Genomic DNA, 20309 nt, shown 5'->3' with positions numbered 1-20309 from the left:
TAAGGAATTCAGGGCAAATCTCATCCAACCCTCAGGCCCTGCCACCAAGGGGTTGTTTAATTTCCTCAGCGGCCTCATCTGCAGTAACGAGGGATCATCTCCAGACTCTGCTTCCTCTACAGGAGGTGTGTCAATGAGACTGAGGAGATTCTTGAATAACCGTAAGCACAGATGACAGTCAGAACCCATTCCTGACCCAAAGGCACAAAGAGACAACTGTCTCATCCACCAGGCAACACCCAGACATATAGGCGGTGAGCCAAGACAGTCTCTGAATCTTTTTCAAATATGCATGAAAGAGTAAAGCCAGTCACACTGTCATGACCTGACACTGAACAGAGGAAGACAGAGGACTTAAATACACAGAAGGGTAATTAGTGTGTGAAGTGTGAAGTGTGAACACCTGGGGAGACACAGCTGACACAAATGAACATGACGCCACAGGGGGGAATAAAATGAAACAAACTGAACATGGAAACACTAGACTCTTCAAAATAAAACAGAAAACATGGAGAGACATAGACATGACAACACAAGCTTGACAATTAGAACATGAAACTGGGGGATAGACTAACGCACAGGCATACCTGAAAGTAAAACACTGAGGATAAGACAGACTATGTGGAGGACAAGAAAAGACTTAAAATTACAGAGTGAAACCAAAACTAGAATGAAACTCAGCTAAATCCTAATGAATAATAACAACACAAGAACTAAACATATTTCCTATGTAACATAAGGAATCAAAAATACAAAATAAACTCATATTGCTGGGTCACAAACAGCCCCTGATCCACTCACTATCAGTGATATAGTGAAATCACCCTGTATTTGAAGACAAGTAGAAACACGTGTTCTCAGTTTTGTGTCAGAGGTCGATGGATTGCTCACTACCAGAGATGGGCATTAACGCGTTACAACTAACACATTACTGTAATCCGATTACTTTTTTCACGTAAAGTAAGGGTTTTCTATCGCAAAAAAAGTCATTAGATTACTGTTACTTTCCCGTAAGCACGCTAAACTGCGATTTTGTTTGTCAGAGTGGCTCATCAAGAATGGATAATATGGAGTGCAAGAGAGAGTACGACCAAACAGCGTTTAAAGCTTGAAAGTACTGACATTACTTTGAGTCTGATTCCGTAAAAAGTGACAAAAACATTAGCGCCCGCTGTACACTCTGCGTGGGAATAAAACTGCTTTCTACAGCGATAAATTAAGCAATAATTGAAAACAAGTAATCAATAAAGTAACAGGATTCGTTTTTGGAGAAGTAATCTGTAATTAGTAACTAATTTTTTTTTTCAAGTAACTTGACCAACACTGCCAGCTACACAGAACAATATATGCTGTCCTTGGCGTTTGCATCTTCAAAGTTTGACAGGAGCTTACACTCTGCACTTTTCTTGACTTTACTGAAGCTCCCAAAAAGTAATTATCATATTACTATAAAACTGTAAAAAAGCATAAACATATTGCAAACATCATTACTGACAATACTGTTACTTCACTCGGCACAGACCAAATGCTTTGACTTGAATACAAAAGGAAAAAGATTTACTCCACACCTAAACATCGGTTATTTTGGCTGCAGTTACATTTGATCAGACCTAAAAATATCACTCTTAAAAAGATTAAAAACACAGTTACTCAGTTTACTCACGGACAGATAGTTTCCAAGGCAAAAGTGGAAGAAAATAATCCACAGCAGAACTAGCTAGTCACACCACGTGATCTGCCATGGGTGACTACAACTGACTGCCAGAAGGTGGCACCGTGGTTCACAAAACCTCACAAACATTTAAACACTCTCAGACTGAGAGCAGAACACTACACATATGAGTGTGACTTTACTGTACGACACAATAGTTGATATACTTTGACATTATACTTTTTCCTATGCATATAGTGTCGGGAATGAAATGCAAAAGGAGATGAGTGAAATGACAATTTCAAGACAATAGTAAAATGAAAGTGGCACTGACAAAGATACGTAAGGCAGAAAGCTGGAGGTGGTAGAGTTGAAGATGCATTACTCATGCATATAATGTCCTCTGGCCACTTTATTAGTTGCACTTAATAATGGGTTGCACTGCCTTTTTCCTTCAGAACAGCCTCAATTCTCCATGGCAGAGGTTCAGCAAGGTTCTGGAAACATTCCTCAGAGATTTTGCTCCGTATTGACATGATGGCATCACGTCCTTGTTGCAGATTTCTCAGCTGCTCGTCCGAATGGATGCAAGTTTTTTTTTTTTGTCATGTGAATCACTTATCTCCCCAGTAGATGCCCTCATTGAGCTTCTAAACAGAATATTTGCAGTTTAGCACATATCTTCATACATCGATGAGCCGTGTATAATGGTACACAGTAAGGTACAGCTTTAGCCTGAATTTGTTAAATTATCTGAGCTAATAGAGCTTTGCTTTTGCTATTGTTGCTCATTAGATGCTGATGTCCCACTGCAGAGGACTTATTTGTATCTCATGTGTGCTGAATTTGTTTAAACTACAAAAGCAAAGCTGTTTTTTTTATGTAATATATAAATTCCCTAAGTGACCTTATTGTTTTGTAACAGGAAGTGACCTGATTTGTGGCTCCTACGGTTATACTGGCAATCTTTATTTTGAATATAACTTCTGAGAATCATGAATGTTACGTGCACACTCAGCTTCCAAAGTTTAGAAAAAAATTTTTTTTCCCTCCTAAGTAATCCTAGATGTCATCTTATACATTTTCCTTACTGCCCCTTGGTCATAATGCTACGAGCCCTGGTTCCAGTAATGCTTAGATTTAAGCGTGATCCTTTTCAGTGTGGTCTTGTTGTTCTCTGCGAGCCCTGAGCATATTAATTCAGAAAACAAAAGCCTGGGAGGCTGTCCATGTGGCTTATTTACTGAAAAGCTGCAGAAAACCGGGGCTACGTCCTAAGCCTCTGTAGCAGGAAGGGCCACTCACTCTTTTTGAAAATGTTTAGCACATTTTTATGAAAGTCAGCTAACCTTCAATGTTAATGTTAAAGCCATAACTGCATTTTAGCCTTGTTGCATTTATCTATAAAAAGTGCTCGCTGACAACATAACACTGGGCGGAAAGGGGTGATGACCAGTGTTCCCTTCACAGTCCTGCTCATATTTAACAAGTTTTGTCTGCAGGCAAACAAATCAGAAAAAATTGTATAGCACTATTCCCTCCAAGAGATTTATCCGGTTGGGTGTGGGATTAAACCTTATCTCAGAAACCATATCACCAATTTTTCACTGTCCCAGTCCTGCATCCTGCCGTGCCTAAAGTCAGCCACAATTGTCCCACTGCCAAAGCGTACTAACATTAGCAGCCTCAACGACTACCGACCAGTTGCTCTAACACCTGTTATAATGAAGTGCGTCGAGAAACTGGTCCGACGTCACAGCATGTCCTGCCTGCCACCCACACTCGACCCGCTCCAGTTCGCATACAGAGCTAACAGATCAACTGAAGATGCCATTGCTACAACGCTCCACACCACCATCTCTCACCTGGAAGTGCAGGGCCGTTACGCCAGGCTGCTCTTTGTTGACTTTAGTTCTGCTTTCAATACAATACTCCTGGACAGACTAACAGTTAAACTGCTGGAAATCAGACTTCCTTCTACCACCTGCCGCTGGATCAGAGACTTCCTCTCAGACCGTGTACAAAGAGTTAGAGTGGGGCCTCATCTTTCCTCAGCCCTCAGCCTTAACACCGGCTCTCCACAAGGCTGTGTACTGAGTCCCCTACTGTACACTCTGTACACACATGACTGTGTTAGATGACAACTCAGTCATCAAGTTTGCAGATCATACCACCGTGGTGGGGCTCATCTCTGGGGGAGATGAGATGGCGTACAGAGCTGAAGTTCAGAGGCTGTCAGATTGGTGTGTAGATAACAACCTGGACCACAATACCACCAAGACAAAAGAACTGGTAGTTGACTTCGGAAGAAGGAAGTCTGAGCTGCAGCCTGTCAGCATCAACGGGGAGTGTGTGGAAAGGGTCTCCAGTTTCAAGTTTCTGGGTGTGCACATAGACACAGACCTCCAATGGAGCTCTAACCTAAGCCCTAATCAATGCAAATAGCTGACCTGACTGGCTACCTACCTGGACTTTTTTTTTTTTTTTTTTTTTGGGGGGGGGGGGGGGGGGCGTAGCAACGGTAAAAACAGTAACAATAATAATATTTATATTTATAACAAGGTGCAATAACAATTAATGTGCAATAATAACAGTGTGCAATTCAAATACACTTATCCTTCTTTTTTATTACTAAGTTAATATACTGTGTTGTGTTGTTTGTGTTGCGTTGTGATGTGTCGTATCGTGTCGTGTTATATGTAGTGCCGACGTAGGACAGTTTTCCAATTTCATTGTACTATTGTACTATGTATGACTGTGCAATGACAATAAAGAGTTATCTCTATCTCTTATCTCTATATTATAGTACATAGAATCTACAGACATTGAATCAAAGAATCTATGTTATCAAGTAAGTGATGATTCTTTTAAACATATATTTTAAAGCCATCTCTCCATTTGTTAGTTTATGGTAATTTGATTGCAGACACATTTTAGATCCGTCTTGACCTTTTCAAACAACAGTGTTACTGCTCCCAGCACCACTGCTTCTCAGGTAGGTGCCAGTACTTTACCAAATCCATTGATAAACCCAAAATGTGGAGCTTAGCTGTGAAACAGCGTCTCTCCTTGTGTTCACTTTGTAATAATCTTAGTTGGTTTCTGGGTAAGTAGGCCCTGTTCTTAGCAGTGAGCAGAGATTTCAGAATTGCTTCCTAATTGTTTAACTGTTATTAAAAATACACCTCCTCTGTGTATATATCTAAAATAATGAAATGCATAAAACTGTTTGATAAAACTTCTATATAGGAGATTTTAGTCAAACAACAAACTTATTGAAGATAAATGTAAACAATAGCATTGTCTTATGAACTGCACATTCTATTTTAAAGAAAAAATTCAGGGAATATTACTTTTAGAGTTATTTAGGATAATAATTTTTCCCAGACAGGAAATTATACAACAGCTTTCAGAGGCTGGGAACTTCCAGTGGCCTGAAAAATAATCCTCGTTCAGCAAGAATTTACTGCGAATAGATGTGCCAATAAAGCAACTTCACAGCGGATGGTGACCAGTATTTGCCAGTAGTTTCAGTCTCACATATGTTTGAAAGGAATACCAACAAAACAGAGTTTTATTAGATGCTGGATTCAACATGCAAATTTCATTCTCGCTTAAAATTTTTGAGGTGTATCTTTTCACTTTTCTGGCAAAACATATTGATTTTCAGTCATGCATCTGGATGGACACATCATACTTCTGGAAAGGCACTGTGCAGTACTGGAGCTTAAGCAAGGATGATGCAAAAATGAACTTTTGCAATGCAAGAAGACTTTCTCAGCTGTTTCTTTTTTCTACTCTACATAATGACACACTTTTCCTCTGATAAGCTTTTGTGAGTTTAAACTGAGTGCAATCACTGCAGTTACTGTATGTGAACTGCATGCAGTGATAGTGGAGCAGAATGAACTGGCAGGATAGTGAAGCACTGGCTTCTGACCTTGAGTATGATACGGGGGATGTGTGTCCCCCACACAAGGAAGAATAAATTTCCAAAGTTGGTTCAGCTCTGAGTCAGCGTTACAGTAGGTCACGGACCCACGCAGATTCCAGACCACATAATCCTATGACATACACCTTTAAACTTTGATATTAAATCTATAGTATGTTTTCAATGTTTAAACAAATTAAAAACCCAATTGCCCTGTTTATTAAACTTTTATATTTGAGAGGATGATTCTGTAGTTCTAGTTTCATATTACTGCTTTACTGGGCAAATGACTAAACAAGTACGCTCTTTACATATTCATGCTGCACTTTATTCCTGCTGCATTTTAGTCATTAATGTATCTGGCCTTATGTGACATTGAAGATGATCTAACTCACTTAACAATGTAAACTGATGCAGCATTTTCCCACTGGGTCATTTACTTGTAGAAAGACATGTGTAGCTTTTATGGCTGTCTGTGGAAGACTGTACTGTGACAGCAAAAAATTGACTGGGAGCACAGAGGTGGCCTTGGATTCTGCTAAGTAAAGTACAATCTGGTCTAAAGTGCAAAAAATGTTCACTCTGCTAAGTAAGTATTGGTTTTGGCAGGCCACCAGAACCTGTTAGCCAGAATGTAGGAAAAGAGCCAACCTTTGAAATGAACTAGCAGACTGTAGCACAGGCAGCACATAGCAATTCAATTCAATTCAATTCAATTCAATTCAATTCAATTCAATTCAATTTAATTCATCAGCAACAACAGTTGCCTCTGTGATTATTTGCAATTAATTTCTAACGAGATACAAAATGAAAAGTGCTGTGAGTGTGCATCCATAATGTTTCTGCACATTCATACAGGCATTATGCACATAATGGAGGAGACGATCACGTGTCACGAAATAAGCCATGCGACAATGCCAAACAATTTAGAACAAAGGGTGCGACATGTCATCACAAGATGACATCAAGGTCCAATAAAGTAATGCAATAAAGTCATGATTCCCAATAAATTTATATATCAATAAAGATGTGGTTTGACAACTATTACAATAGTCTGGGGTTTTTCCAACCCTGCTGCTCAGACAGAAACCACCCTCACTGATATCTCAGTTGTTTTGTTGTATAAGCATGGTATATATGAGAAAAATATGATTTTTTTTTTTATAACACATGTCATCTAATGTTTGTTTTGATATTTTAAAAAGTAAAATTACCGCAAAACAATTCACTTGAATTTTAGACAGGAAGTATGCAAGAAATGACGCATATTTTATCTCCTTTCTTTTTTTTTTACCACAAACATTTCCCATACATTGACGCCCCAACTGCAGAGGAAGTCTCACTTTGGTTTCTTCTGGTTCATTGTGCGCAGTCACTGTAGACTGTAGTCTTTTTTAACCTCTGTGCCCCTTAGAGTGGTTTTGCATGTAGGTCAGTGGAAGCTGTACTCATAGAAACATCACTGATTAACCTTGAGTTGGGACACCTAGACCCATTACACTGTCATCAGCCTTAAATCTGTCCTTTATCGCCTGTTACATCAGAGTGTCATTAAATGCAGTTAAAATTAAAATGTCTCAGCTACTTAAAAGTGCTGAAGAAGCACTTTTCGTTGGAGTAGGTTAAGGGGTTGTATGAGATGAAATATTGATGTCTTACAGTCACATAGGCTTATAAGGTAAAGGTATGGACTGTATTACATGCTGACGTTGTAGCTTCTGACAGAAACACACAACGAACACACTGACTAAGAGTCTATGAACTAGTACAAACCAGTTTTTGTAAACTATCAGATTTGCTGCAGGAGAAAAAAAGAAACAAAAGCATGATTGCGTTAATCTGGTTATGTGTACTCAAAGTTCCCAGCAAGAAGATTTTGAGGAAAGGAAAATCAAAAACTCAAAAACAAAAAGGAAACCAGCTACGGACTGAACAAGATGAAATGATGTAAACCCTAAAACATGTATAATGTAGTTAAACTGTAGGTAACCTGATCATTCATAGACTTATAGACAAGATTGGATTAAAATCTTTAAAATTATTACAATTGTAATAAAAACGTACAATATATAGTCTAGTAGGACAACCAAACTGAAATCAGACACTTTCACCAAAACTGTGCGGAAACTGACACTACGCTTTCCACAATGAACTCACTTACACACGCACACACTGTGGGTTTACCTGCTTGTTCACCCACACGCAGACCACTGCTGTATCGGTTTTGTAATAAAGTGACAAATCAATTATGTGCCGAAATTTCCCCGCAACCTACACACAAATCAGGATGTCTCTACACTACACATGTCAGAGACTGATCCCGTCTACAACAGCACATGCATATGCTTCATGACCATGAAGCGTATCCTGACCCTTAAACTGATTTCTGAATCAAATCAATCCTCATGTACAGTTCAAACTATGGGCAGGACATTTTTCTTATATACATATGACCTGATCGAATATGATTTCAACACAGACTCAAAACAAGTTTCTTCAGTTGCACGCATACAGAACGTTAGTTTTTCTTTAGCAAGACTGAGTAAATTGTTTTTACATATGAGGTTTAAGTAATGACAAACTGTCAAAACATATTTTTACATTCTGTATAACTGTTTTAGGAAATATATCTACAGGATGACATCAAAATTAAATCATCTACTGAACCTGTTCAAATGTAATGCTTAACCAGGAACAACATCCAGTTTTGAGTCTAGTTTGTTTGCAACAATTAAGATGCGTTAGAGGTTACAGTCCAGCAAGGCCCGACAGTGATAACTGAATAAGTCTGAATGCGGCCTTCTTCTTCTTCACTGCCATTGTTGGTGTATTCAGATGGTTCATTGTGTAATAACAAGTGCTCACCAGCAGAAAAGCGTAACATCTACAGCACTGACACACTGTTGTGCATGTGAGTCCTGCATATGAATACAAAAAACTATTAAGTATTAAAAAGTATTGCTCTATCTTGGGTGTGCCTTTTGCATTTTCTTAGCATTGCCCAATAGCTGCTGCTCTATTACCAAACCACAAGCACTTTGTCTACCATTACAAAAAACACAATAATAACTATATTTAGTGATGACGTCATGGGAAAGTGAAACTGCCAGTTTGTTGAACGTGTCTGGATGAGTATCAGTGTATTTTGTGGGAAAGGTTAAGTACACCATTGGTAGTAAATCACCCCCTTAGGCAGAAATGACTTATACGCATAACACAAACTGAAAACCGGTCCATGAAAATCGTCTCTGTGCCAGAGTGTTTAAAGGTTTTCGCTCAAAGTTTTAATTGGATTTTTGAAAAGGATTTCCTTTGATCTTTTTTGATACTATCCATCCATCCATCCATCCATCTTCATCCGCTTTATCCGAGGCCGGGTCGCGGGGGTAGCAGCCTAAGCAGAGAGGCCCAGACCTCCCTCTCCCCAGCCACCTCCTCCAGCTTATCCGGGGAGAGATATAATCTCTCCAGCATGTCCTGGGTCTGCCCCGGGGCCTCCTCCCGGTGGGACATGCCCGGAACACCTCACCTAGGAGGCGCCCAGGAGGCATCCTTGTCAGATGCCCGAACCACCTCAGCTGGCTCCTTTCCTCCCTTCGGAGGAAGCTCATTTCTGCTGCTTGTATCCGCGATCTCGTTCTTTCGGTCACTACCCACAGCTCGTGGCCATAGGTGAGGGTAGGGACGTAGATCGACTGGTAAATTGAGAGCTTCTCTTTTACACTCAGCTCCCTCTTCACCACGACGGACCGGTGCAGCGTCCGCATTACTGCAGCTGCAGCCCCAATCCGTCTGTCGATCTCCGGCTCCCTTCTCCCATCACTCGCGAACAAGACCCCGAGATACTTGAACTCCTCCACTTGGGGCAGGAACTCATCCCCGACCCAGAGTGGGCACTGCACCCTTTTCCGGCTGAGAACCATGGCCTCAGATTTGGAGGTGCTGATCCTCATTCCCGCTGCTTCACACTCGGCTGCGAACCGTTCCAGTGCGAGCTGGAGGCCCTCACCCGATGAAGCCAACAGAACCACATCATCCGCAAAAAGCAGAGATGAGATTCTGAGGCCACCAAAGTGAAAGCCCTCCGCCACTTGGCTGCACCTAGAAATCCTGTCCATAAAAATTATGAACAGAACCGGTGACAAAGGGCAGCCCTGACGGAGCCCATCACCCACTGGGAACGAGTCCTTTTTTGATACTATTTATTTGTAAATTGTCATCGTCCTGTTGAAAGGTCTACCTCAGTCCATCTTCAACTTTTAGACAAGTTATCCTGAGCTCTCTGAATAGATTAATTGAATCGTTGAGTCAGTGACTGCACACTGACCATTTCCTCATCACGCTTTACAGTTAATACATGAGGCCCATTTTATTGAAAGCTACCTTTAGTCTGATGAATATGTCTTTTTCACTCATCTGCACAGATAACTTGACTAAACTGAATGTTAATTTAGGGACGTCATGAGCTTTCCTCTATCACTTCTCATAAACAACAACCGGTGAACTAGTAAAACTGACTGTTCTGCATGAATACTTTTATTTTAGGTAAACTCATAAAGCGGCCTTTTAATATTCAGCCTACATGCACTTGAAATTCACTTCACATATCTCTATGGATACTGTACAACTATGTACAGTGCAATCTACATGAAAAATCGTGCTCATTATTTTTTTTTTTACACCCATCATCACTCTAATGCTGCTCGTGCTCGAAAAACCGGTCGGACACGGTCAGCACGTGCCAGTGTTGTGCCACAAACTCCCGTCTGTCTCTTCCCGTCTTTGTACCTTCAAGACGTTTCGCTGTGAAGGACTGTTTATGTCTCAGCGCTATTGTGAATGCAAACGAGACATTTCCGGCGTTTCTTACTTCAAGTTAAAAGCTTTGAAATGGTGATCCAGCTGGATGCTTTTATTGTGAAGGAACTATCGGAGATGCACATAGGTGTGTTTACCGAACTACAATAAATTCAATAAATTTTTCTTTTCTTTTGTGCTCAGCGCGGGTGAAAAACACGGGCTGCACGTAACCGAAGCTGCTCACTGCAAAGGTCGGTGCTGGTAACCAGAACACGGAGGGCCCCCTCCCCCTCCACCGACTCATACAACTTTTTTGTCGTCTAGTCGTCACCAAAAACCAAAAAAACATCTACAACTTATACAAATTTAAATTACATACATACATTTAAATCTTACACTCCTCTTGCAGGATTGAGGAAATAGTTCGTACGTGCATGCGTGCTTGGATGTTTTATGGTATTTGTGTTCTTCTGTGTGAGGCTGCGTGTGCATGTGTGTGATGTGGACTCAGTAGGATTTTTTGTGGGTTTTTTTGTATGTCTGGCTGGAGTCGTGCAGGGAACAGACAGGGTTGAAGAAGAGGTGGGTTGAAGACAGTATTGCCAAGAACAACGTGTTCTTTCTTCTGAAAATCTCAAAATCTTTTTAGGATATCAGGATGGCCTGTGCGCACGCACAGCTGTTTTCAACTGTGATGAACCCCGTCACTCCATTATCCCACTGTGCAAGACTAGTTTCTTGCACGTTAACTGCTGTAAACATGCACGTTTCAGTCAGCACAGGAGAACTACATTTAAAGCACAATGTCAGCATCATCGGGAACATTATGAATCTCACATTAAAAATAAATCCAAGTAGGTCCTCTTTGAGTCCATTATAACAAGCGATTTTCAGGAGGTAGGAGTGTTCCTGCAGGTGTGTGTACACGTGTCAAGCTGACATTGCTGACTGATGAATGCATCAGTTGTGTGTTTTTGACAATAAGTGCGTGCATCTGCTTGTTTGCACGTGCATTTACTGTATATGCTCATATCTGTCTTGGTAAATCTATGTTTGTTGATCTGTTTACTAATCAATGGTGTCGCTGTGTCACAGTGGACACTGTCTGAATTTTTATCTCTTTCGTTCTATTGGTTTTGTGTAAGAATATCAAGGCTGATTGCTGACCCCAGAATGTACCCATTGTAATCTTCTGACCTCTTTGGCTGAACATGATCAAACCTATGTCATTATTGCTGAAGAAAATTGTGGAAAAATCTGGTCAAGAAAGTGAAGTTATTTGGGAAGTACAAGCTCAACTCAGCTCTGAACAAATTGGATTACTGAATCAGCTCAGCGTGTTCAGATCATTTGGGGCCCTTGAAACATTTGTTTGTTAATCTAAATGGTCAGCACTGAAAACTCATCTTTTCTAAATGGTCAATACTACAGTTGAGGTCCTTTTTGTTAAGACTTTATACCAGTATTATAAGAAATGGGAAGGATAAGATAAAAAAACCCCTCTCAAATCATAGGTGCAGGCAGATGTATGTCATTGCAACCATCAAGCCATTCAATATAAAAATGTACTGAGGTAGCGTAAACCCAATAACCCTGTTCTAACTGGGTGTTTTCTACAGACCACCTTCCTTTATGGCCTCATCCTTCCTGATTTGATGCCAAGCCGTTGACCATTTCCCCTTTTATATTGTTCAAAGGAAACCTGAGCGCGCCAGCTGCAAGAAAGTCCTCATCCACTGTCATATTCTTATATATAATTTCTTACAAATAATATCTTATATATAATTTCACTGTTTTAGTGATGCATTTACACATAAGGAGCTTTTCAGTATCTGGTGTTAACTTTGCTATGCATGATTCATTTTAATGTTCTGGATCATTTTGCACTAGTTCTTTAAAATCTTTCTCTCAAAAGCTCTCATGAAGTGTAGCTGTAAGAAGAATGTACTGGATTGAAACGTGCAACAGTGGTGTCATTCACCACTCATCCACATCTCAGCTTTGACACAGAATTCAGCTGTGCTCCTGCTAACCTTAATGGTAGAGCTGCAGAGCAGGTCAAGCTAATGTATCACTAGCTTTGGCTTTCAGGCGCCGTTGTGTAATCCCTGCATGAATACGTGTAAGCTGTGTGAAGAGGGAGAGGGAGGGTTAATGTTCACTGAAGCTTGGCTCAGCAGTTGTCCTGCTCATATAAAAAGTGGGAATGGCAGAGACTCACAGTTCAAACGCTTCATCAGCGCTGAGAGTCCTGACTGCTTCTTTAAGAGATTTTTATCGGGACATTCATCTCCATTCAGCCATGGGAGTTGCATATAGCGTTGGAGAGTAAGTAGAACAAATCAGTATATCTTTGAGCATTGTTATGCTGGGTGCTGGGTGATTATGGTGGTGCTAACTGCATTTGAATCAGACAAAGCTTTAGTTAGTTTCAGCTAATTCAAAGAAGTAAACGTGCACTTAAAACTGCAGAAACGTAAAAGATTTTGCACGTCAGACTTCAAGTGCATGCAAAAAGAAACTGTCATGTGAAAATGTTGAAATGAGTGTTCTTTATGTTGGATGCGTACATTGTGACATACGTTGAACCAAAGGAAGCAGCCTTAGTCATTGAGTCACTGAGATTTCTTTTCAAGAGTTTGCTGGCTTGCAGCAAAGAGTCTGGCATGGTAAACCAGAGAGGGATGGAAGAGACTAGAGGGGATTTCTGAATTGTCAGTCATGTCTGATTGAAACTGTAGACAAAGCAGACTCCAACATGGACAGTTGGAAATAGTGATTTCTCATTCCCACACATGTTCCAGGATTAACTCAAAGATGATAATTGCTCAAAAAGTTTAAAACAAGTATAACTGTTATGCAGTTTATTTCCAGGTACATCTTAGATCGCAGAGGCTTTTTTTTTTAGTTGTTATTATATTTTAACTTCTATGGAAAATGGAGAAAATGTAGCCTGTGTTGTTATTCACTATGAGTAACTATTTAGTTTTCTGATATTGCTATGTCATTGTGCTTCTTAGCATTTTACTTGATCTCAGGAACCCTTTAAACACTTTATCTAAGGTATAAGAAGTCAACCATCTACAGCTATATAAGTATACTGGTAACCTAAAAACCCCCTACATTTTATCAATTTTTTTACAGGGTTGACCACCTCTACACATTCTTTGCGCAGTGGTCACCAGAGGTCTGCCACAAAGGCGACAAGAACCAGTGGAAACCGCATTACGTCATCAAAGACAAAAACCAGAACCACATTCTGGTTGTGGAGAAGGACATCGCAGCGATCAATGAGATCCTCAGCAAGCCCATCAACACCGCTGCTAAAAAGTGGGAGGTAAGATATACACAAAAACACACATTAGGATATCTCGAAGGTTAAACACCCCCCCCGCAGAACACTCCAAGAATCAGCTCTCTGATGCTCAGGTGTTCTTACGGTGCTTAAAAATGTTTTTAAACCACATTTCATTAAAAGAAAAAAACCCAAATATTTTTTAGTTTGAATATTCATGGATAGTTATACTTTAGCTCTAAAAAATATACATAATATTCATATTATGCATTATTCATTTGCACATACTGGTAGGTTAACAATTACAGAAACATAAAACATGATTGTGTTAATTACCAATACTGTTAATTTAGTGCGGCTGTGGCATAAACCTTATAATGGGTGGTGGCCTGACAAATTTGTTGGCAGTTATTGTTAAAAGTTAAAAGTGAGGCTGTGGGAATGCCCTCTGTCCATATATGGACATCCTTTTTCCTTCTACAAACCTAACCCAGATTTCGTTTTCCTGTTTAGTGAGAAAAGAAACTGTTCACTGTCAGAGTTGACCAATGAGCAAACATCTGCTAAGATTTCCAACCAATAACACTTCAGACATTGAAAGGGAAAGTAACTCAGTGTATATAAAAGAGCTGCTGGATGGCAGTTTGGTTAGCAGACATGTGGTACAGCAGAAAGCAGCGCTTGACAGGGAAATCAGTAGCTATGAAGCGCCTACCAGAAAATATTAAGGTGCTTTACATCGCCAGTGACTGTATGGAGCCTTATGTTGAGGTAAGATTACTCTGCTGAATGTATTCATGTTAGGAGGTGCAGTGAGGTTACTGTGGAGGTTCAAATGTTTTTCTGTCACCATACTTTGCTGCTTTGTTGTCATCCAGTAGTTCAGTTATTGTGGTACTTGTGCTCAGTTTTAAATAAATCAAAACTTTTTAATATGCAAGGCCCCTAAACTTTTCTTGAATAACAAAAATGTGACAGCAGTGAGTATTACTGTGACAGTAAGCAGGGAGTGAATTTGTTTGATGACAATGAATATATCTTTGCAATTTTCTGCTTGCCTCACAGATCATCACTGTGAAAGACTCCAAACGCCGCCAGAGTCTGTGCAGCTCAGACGACTCTGAGGCAGAAGAACTCAGTTACAACGATGTTCTCCCTGTCCTCAGCGACCACAGCCTTCTGCTAGATGACCACCACCTGGAAAAAGTTAGTAAAACTAACTTTCACATTAAACTAGCTGGACATTTGGTGCAGATCACAATCATCAGACGTTTTTCTCTGAAAGTATTGAGAAAATTATTATTAGTCTGTCAGGACATAATCTGATGAGCAACTCTTTGTCAAACAGCTTGCTGCTCACATGCCAGCAAGGACCCGGGGTTATCAATGGCAGCTGGTCTACAGCACAGCCGTCCATGGAAGCAGCCTGAAGACTCTGTACAGGAACATGGCTGAGGTGGACAGCCCTGTGCTGCTGGTGGTCAAAGACATGCACAAAAAGGTTTGTATCCTGCTCTTTAGTCTCCAGCACTTTTCTGTACCAAGAACATTAAACTGATTCCTCCATTACCAGCATCTCCTTTAACAAACTGGTGTCTTGGTGTATTTTCAGGTGTTTGGGGCTTTTTCTTCAGATCCATTCAGAGTCAGTAAATACTGCTACGGTACTGGAGAAACCTTCTTGTTCAGCTTCAATCCCGACTTCCAGGTACGAGTTGAACTTTTATTAATGTTTTACCTCTAGTCTATTTACAGGATGATTTTTTCATGAAATAATTTCACTTATTGTAGAAATCTGCACAGAGTTTAAGATGTTTTTATGTCTTTCTTATCTAGGTATACAAGTGGAGTGGGGTGAACTCGTACTTTGTGAGTGGAAACAGGGATTCATTGCAGCTCGGTGGAGGAGGGTAAGTTATGAAGTTATTTATTTATTTTCCTATCAGTGAGTTTTCAAAGATCTGATATTAAAGTGCTATTGTGTTCTCTGTCTTTAGGAGTGGCTTTGCCCTGTGGCTGGATGCTGATCTGTACCGTGGTTCAAGCTTTTCCAGTGCGACTTTTCACAATGCACCTCTCTCCACAAATGAGGACTTTATTGTACAAGACCTGGAGGTCTGGACTGTGCAGAATTGACTGTGAACATCTAAAAAGCCGAGCTAAAAACAAAGCAGGACCTGTTGTTCTGTGTGGAGCTCGCAGACTTCAAGATGTGTGTGTCGTTTAGCCACTACTGTACGTATCCTGATGGAGCGTCTGCTGTCGTCTGTGCACATGGTTCAGAGTTCCTCTTGTACAGTATGAAGCCTGCTGACGGGGCTCTCGGGCTTTCTGCCTGCTGGAGCTGTGCCTATTGAAGATGAGTGCCCCCCTGTAATCGTGTAGTTCAGGGTCATGCCACTTCAGCTGCAGGCTGCTCACCAGCCCCTCTGTGCTAAGCCCAGTCAGTAACTGGCACCTGAAGCTCAAAGACCTCCTAGACTTCCTCTCTGATTAAAGAGAGCAGCATTGAATGAAAAGTTTGCAGCTGCTGTAATGAGATTCAAGATTTAAGAAAGAATCTATTTTTATTTTATTTTTACATCAATGCATATTTATAAAAATATGTTTTTAAAAGGATTTTTTACAGTTTGCATCTTTGTTGAAGTGTCAATGTGTTGTCATATTAAATTAAGTATTTAATAGTAAAATCACTGTAACACTGGTAGGACCAAAAACAGCTGATCTGGTTTTAACATTTTCCATGTAAGTGAGGACCAAAATAGGAGCGCTGAAAGTAATATAAGGACAACATTGCACTACAAAAGCTGATTGTCTGCTAGATGTGCTGCTTGAGAAAGAAGGGACCTTAACTGAAAAATGCTCAGCTTTATGTAAATGAAGCAACCAGCCTGTGAAAAACACTTTGAATAAAACGTCAAACACATGGATTTGACGTCAAATTGACAGATGTTTATCTGTGCATTTAAATGCGCTGTTCAGGAAATGGCAAAAAATGGTATATGACTGTCAGGCAGTGCTGGCGCTGCCACTGTTTTCTTGTGAAATCACATTAAAAGTTTGTGTTTCCTGTTATACTCGAGTAGAGGTGTCATTTTTCACTATACGCACTTTCACCACATCACTGAGTTAGTTACTTGTCATGAGGAATACGAAGGGACTAAACCTTGTGTGTCATTTTTAGGTGATTTCCTTATTTTAATCGGAAGCTGAGCTTTCGTGCAAAATTATGAATGAATATAAACAAGGAAATATTTCCGATTGAAGAAGCCTAAATGCATGTTTAAAATTTAAATCAAACTGGTAGTCTCACAGACATAAAAACTTCAGATACTTAAGAAAGCTTATCAATCCAAAACATTTTGTACAGTTTTGCAGTAAAATATATTTGTGGAAATTTTAGTCTCATTTCCAGCAACATCGAAATAGTTTCAAGCAACAGAAGAAGAAAGAGATATTGTGGTTTGACTGTTGAAAAAAAGGTAAAATTCACACTTAGCTCAGAGGGAGGAACTGTTTTTCAGATCTGTGGGCCAAAGTGTGTATTATCATTATTACTGGAACATTAGCTAACATTTTAAAAGTCTCCCTTATCAAGTGTGTTTTATCAGCTGTGGTGTTGATGTCAGACATCAGAGTGTTCAGATACCCACTTATGATTCTCTATATTTAGCCAAGTCATCTCAGTCGATGAGATAATAGTCCCATATCAGTCTTTCCGTATTATTCTGACTTATTTCACATGAGCAATCTTCATTGCCAAATGTTGGTTTTCCATTTATTCTTTTCTTTTCAGCTACCTGATCTTAGCTCAGCCGAGATCAGGGATGTCAAACTCATTTTAAATCAGCTGCCACATAGAGCGCACTTTGATCTTAAGTAGGCCCGACCAGTAAAAATCCCCTTTTTGTCAGTGGAAAAAAGTTTACCTACACAGTCGATCCCTGTGATATCTAAATATAAGAAAAAAAGTGCAATTTCAACAGCATTTCTCAGTTTTACCACATAAATAATGAAACATAATGAAAGAAATCTGTCAGCAACTCTTTGGGCTTCATTTGTAAACAATACATCTGTGAAATTACAGAAAAAGTTCTGATAGCTCATTGCCCAGACTGCCTTGTAATCATAAAGGAGTAATAGCCTATCTACCTTCCTATAAAGATGTTGATTTACTAACAAATCTTTTTACTAATCATTGTCTTTCTTTTTTAGACAATCAAAACCAGATTAGCTCCTGTTTTAAAGTCGCCCACCTGGATAATTGACAGGATTCCCTGTTGAAAAGTTGAGTAATTATGGAGGAAAACTCATTTACATGTTCATCTCCTTCATTTTATTTAACACTTCAGTTCGAGATGCGAGGGCTGCCTGTTTCTCAGACTTGGTTTCAAAGAGCAGAGGTAACCCCAAGGTACTATTTGACACCATTAGTGATATTGTTGCTCCTGCTCCACCTGTTGTCCCAATTTCATGGAATGAAGATTAGATTAAAAATTTTTCTTTCTTTGTTGAAAAAGTTAGTAATGTGAGGAACAGTATCTCTGCTTCTCTGTCTCTGTTGTCTGCTCCAACTCAAGCTAGGCCTATTATTTTAGAAAGACTTTTACCCGTGTCCTTACCCGAGCTTGTCAAATTAGTTACTTCAATGAAAGCATCCTCTTGCTCTCTTTATATTTTTAGCTGGATCTTTGTTTAAAAATGTCTTTCAGTCTATCGGTCCCTGTGAGCTTACAATTATCAATACTTCTTTGGTTTCTGGTCAGGTCCCTGTTTACTGTAAGCATGCTGTCATTCACCCACAGTTTAAAAAAAAAACAAGCTTGACACTTCTCTTCTTAGCAGTTATAGACCAATTTCAAAACAACCATTCATCACTAAGACTTTAGAAAAGGTTGTGGCTAACCAGCTCATAGCTGTTCTGGATGACTACAGCATTCTGGAAAAATTCCAGTCTGGCTTTCGTACAGCTCACTTTACTGAAACTGTACTTGTCTCCAATTACACCTTGATGAAATGTGATGCAGGAGAATGCTCTGTTCTTTTGATATTGGACCTGACCTCTGCCTTTGATACTGTCAACCATCACATTTTGCTAGATAGGCTGAGACACTGTGTGGGTATATCTGGGTCTGCTTTGATTGGTTCGCATCTTATTTGTGTGAACGATCCTTTTCTTTGGCTACCTCTAAGTTTACGTCTTCTTCTACTTCTTTTGCATATTCTGTGCCACAAGGTTCTGTGCATAGACTTTATCAGAGGTTGGATGGCTGACAACTTTCTTTAATTTAATGAGGAGAAAACCAAAGTCCTTGTATGTGCTCCTCATAATTGTTTGCCCAAGGTTATGGAAAATGTAGGTCATCTTGCTACATTTGGCAAATCTTCTATTAGGAATCTTGGTGTAACTTTTGACTCAACTCTGACTTTGGATGCTCATGTTAAATCTCTGCTTTGCTCCTGTTTTTATCACTTCGCCAGCAGGTCCCTGAGGTCATGTGATCAGGGCTTGTTGGTTGTCCAGCACACAAGGCTGAAATCGAAAGGTGACAGAGCTTTTGGCATTGTGGCCCCCAGACTCTGGAACTCTTTTCCTTTGAGCTTGAGATCTGTAGACTGAGTGGTCTTCTTTACAAATCAGCTAAAAACTCATCTTTTTAAACTTGCTTTTGGTTAATTTTTGCTTCTATGTTTTAGCTTCTGTGAAACACTTTGTGATTTTTATCTTGAAGTGTCCTATACAAAGCCATCTTACAGCTGATATAATCAAAAATAAAAACTCATGTAATTCCAAACTCATTTCTTAGTTTAGCGACAATTTTTTTGACATTTAAAAAAAATGCATATCATATTTGTCCTTGTCAGTTGACTGGCCCATGTGTTATGTTTTGTTATGTTTTTCCATGTCCCGGTCCCCTGCTTCTTCTGTGTGTATGTATGTGTATTTATGGGCAAACATCAGGCCAGAAGGAATTCCCGTGCTGAAGCCAGCCACACCTGTGGTCAATCGGCTGCTGCTGATTATTCGTGTGCGGCTCACCCCTTAACAGTGTGGCTGAGCTTCATTCGACGCTGGATCGTTGAGTGACATAGTACAGCCCTGACTCTGAGGTGAACCTGTCTTTTGCTTGTGTCTTTGAGTACGCCAAATTGATCATCACGTTTTTTCTTCATAGGAATCTGGAAAGGAGTGTGTCACGGGAGCGGAGCTGTTGGGAATTATCAAGTGTTGGAGTTTCACGACCAGAGGAGCACTGTGCAGGAGTTGGGAGTACCACAGAGGAAGCTACACCTTTGGAAACCGTTAACTTTATTGTTCTCTATTTCACTGTAAATAAACTCACTGTTGCTACTGGAAAGTCCTGCATTTGCATCCTGTTCTTGCACTGAACCTGACAATAATATTACATTAATCATGGAATAAAAGTACAAGATTTCTGACATAAAATCACATAGTAAAATTCAATTAATAAAAGTACTTTCCTGAAATTTTAAGCCTCATTAATTGCATTACAACAGTATAGGACAAAATTATTAGGTAATTTCACTGATTTTACACATGCAAATACATTTTTTAAATATAAAAATCTGTAAAAAAAAAAAACCCAAAACAATTTAAAGTTAAAAATCTT

At 39.8% G+C, this 20309-nt stretch overlaps 1 protein-coding gene across 2 annotated transcripts; it reads left to right on the top strand.

Annotated features, from left to right (window-relative positions):
* The first annotated feature begins 12566 nt into the window (after positions 1-12566).
* Positions 12567-17176, top strand: LOC146507903 (nuclear receptor coactivator 7-like). Of its 2 annotated transcripts, XM_085177860.1 has the most exons (7): positions 12567-12710; positions 13527-13719; positions 14743-14883; positions 15026-15178; positions 15290-15385; positions 15514-15587; positions 15675-17176. In XM_085177860.1, exons 1-7 carry the CDS (start codon positions 12589-12591, stop codon positions 15811-15813), a joined length of 918 nt encoding a protein of 305 aa, XP_085033986.1. In that variant the 5' UTR covers positions 12567-12588; the 3' UTR covers positions 15814-17176. The 2 variants fall into 2 exon arrangements, with proteins under 2 accessions (XP_085033986.1, XP_085033987.1); XM_085177861.1 differs by lacking the exons at positions 12567-12710; positions 13527-13719 and adding an exon at positions 13766-14448.
* The last annotated feature ends 3133 nt before the right edge of the window (positions 17177-20309 follow it).

This window comes from Neolamprologus multifasciatus, chromosome 11 (genome assembly GCF_963576455.1).
Source record: "Neolamprologus multifasciatus chromosome 11, fNeoMul1.2, whole genome shotgun sequence".
Taxonomy (NCBI): Eukaryota; Metazoa; Chordata; class Actinopteri; order Cichliformes; family Cichlidae; genus Neolamprologus; species Neolamprologus multifasciatus.
Note: the sequence above shows the minus strand (reverse complement) of the source record. Positions and strands in the feature narration are given on the sequence as shown.

Excerpts from the sequence above, each read along its gene's own strand:
- LOC146507903 (XM_085177860.1), top strand. The coding sequence starts at position 12,589 with ATGGCAGAGACTCACAGTTCAAACGCTTCATCAGCGCTGAGAGTCCTG. Across the intron at positions 15,179-15,289 it reads TCAAAGACATGCACAAAAAG|GTGTTTGGGGCTTTTTCTTC; the intron begins GTTTGTATCCTG and ends GTGTATTTTCAG. Across the intron at positions 15,588-15,674 it reads TTGCAGCTCGGTGGAGGAGG|GAGTGGCTTTGCCCTGTGGC; the intron begins GTAAGTTATGAA and ends CTCTGTCTTTAG.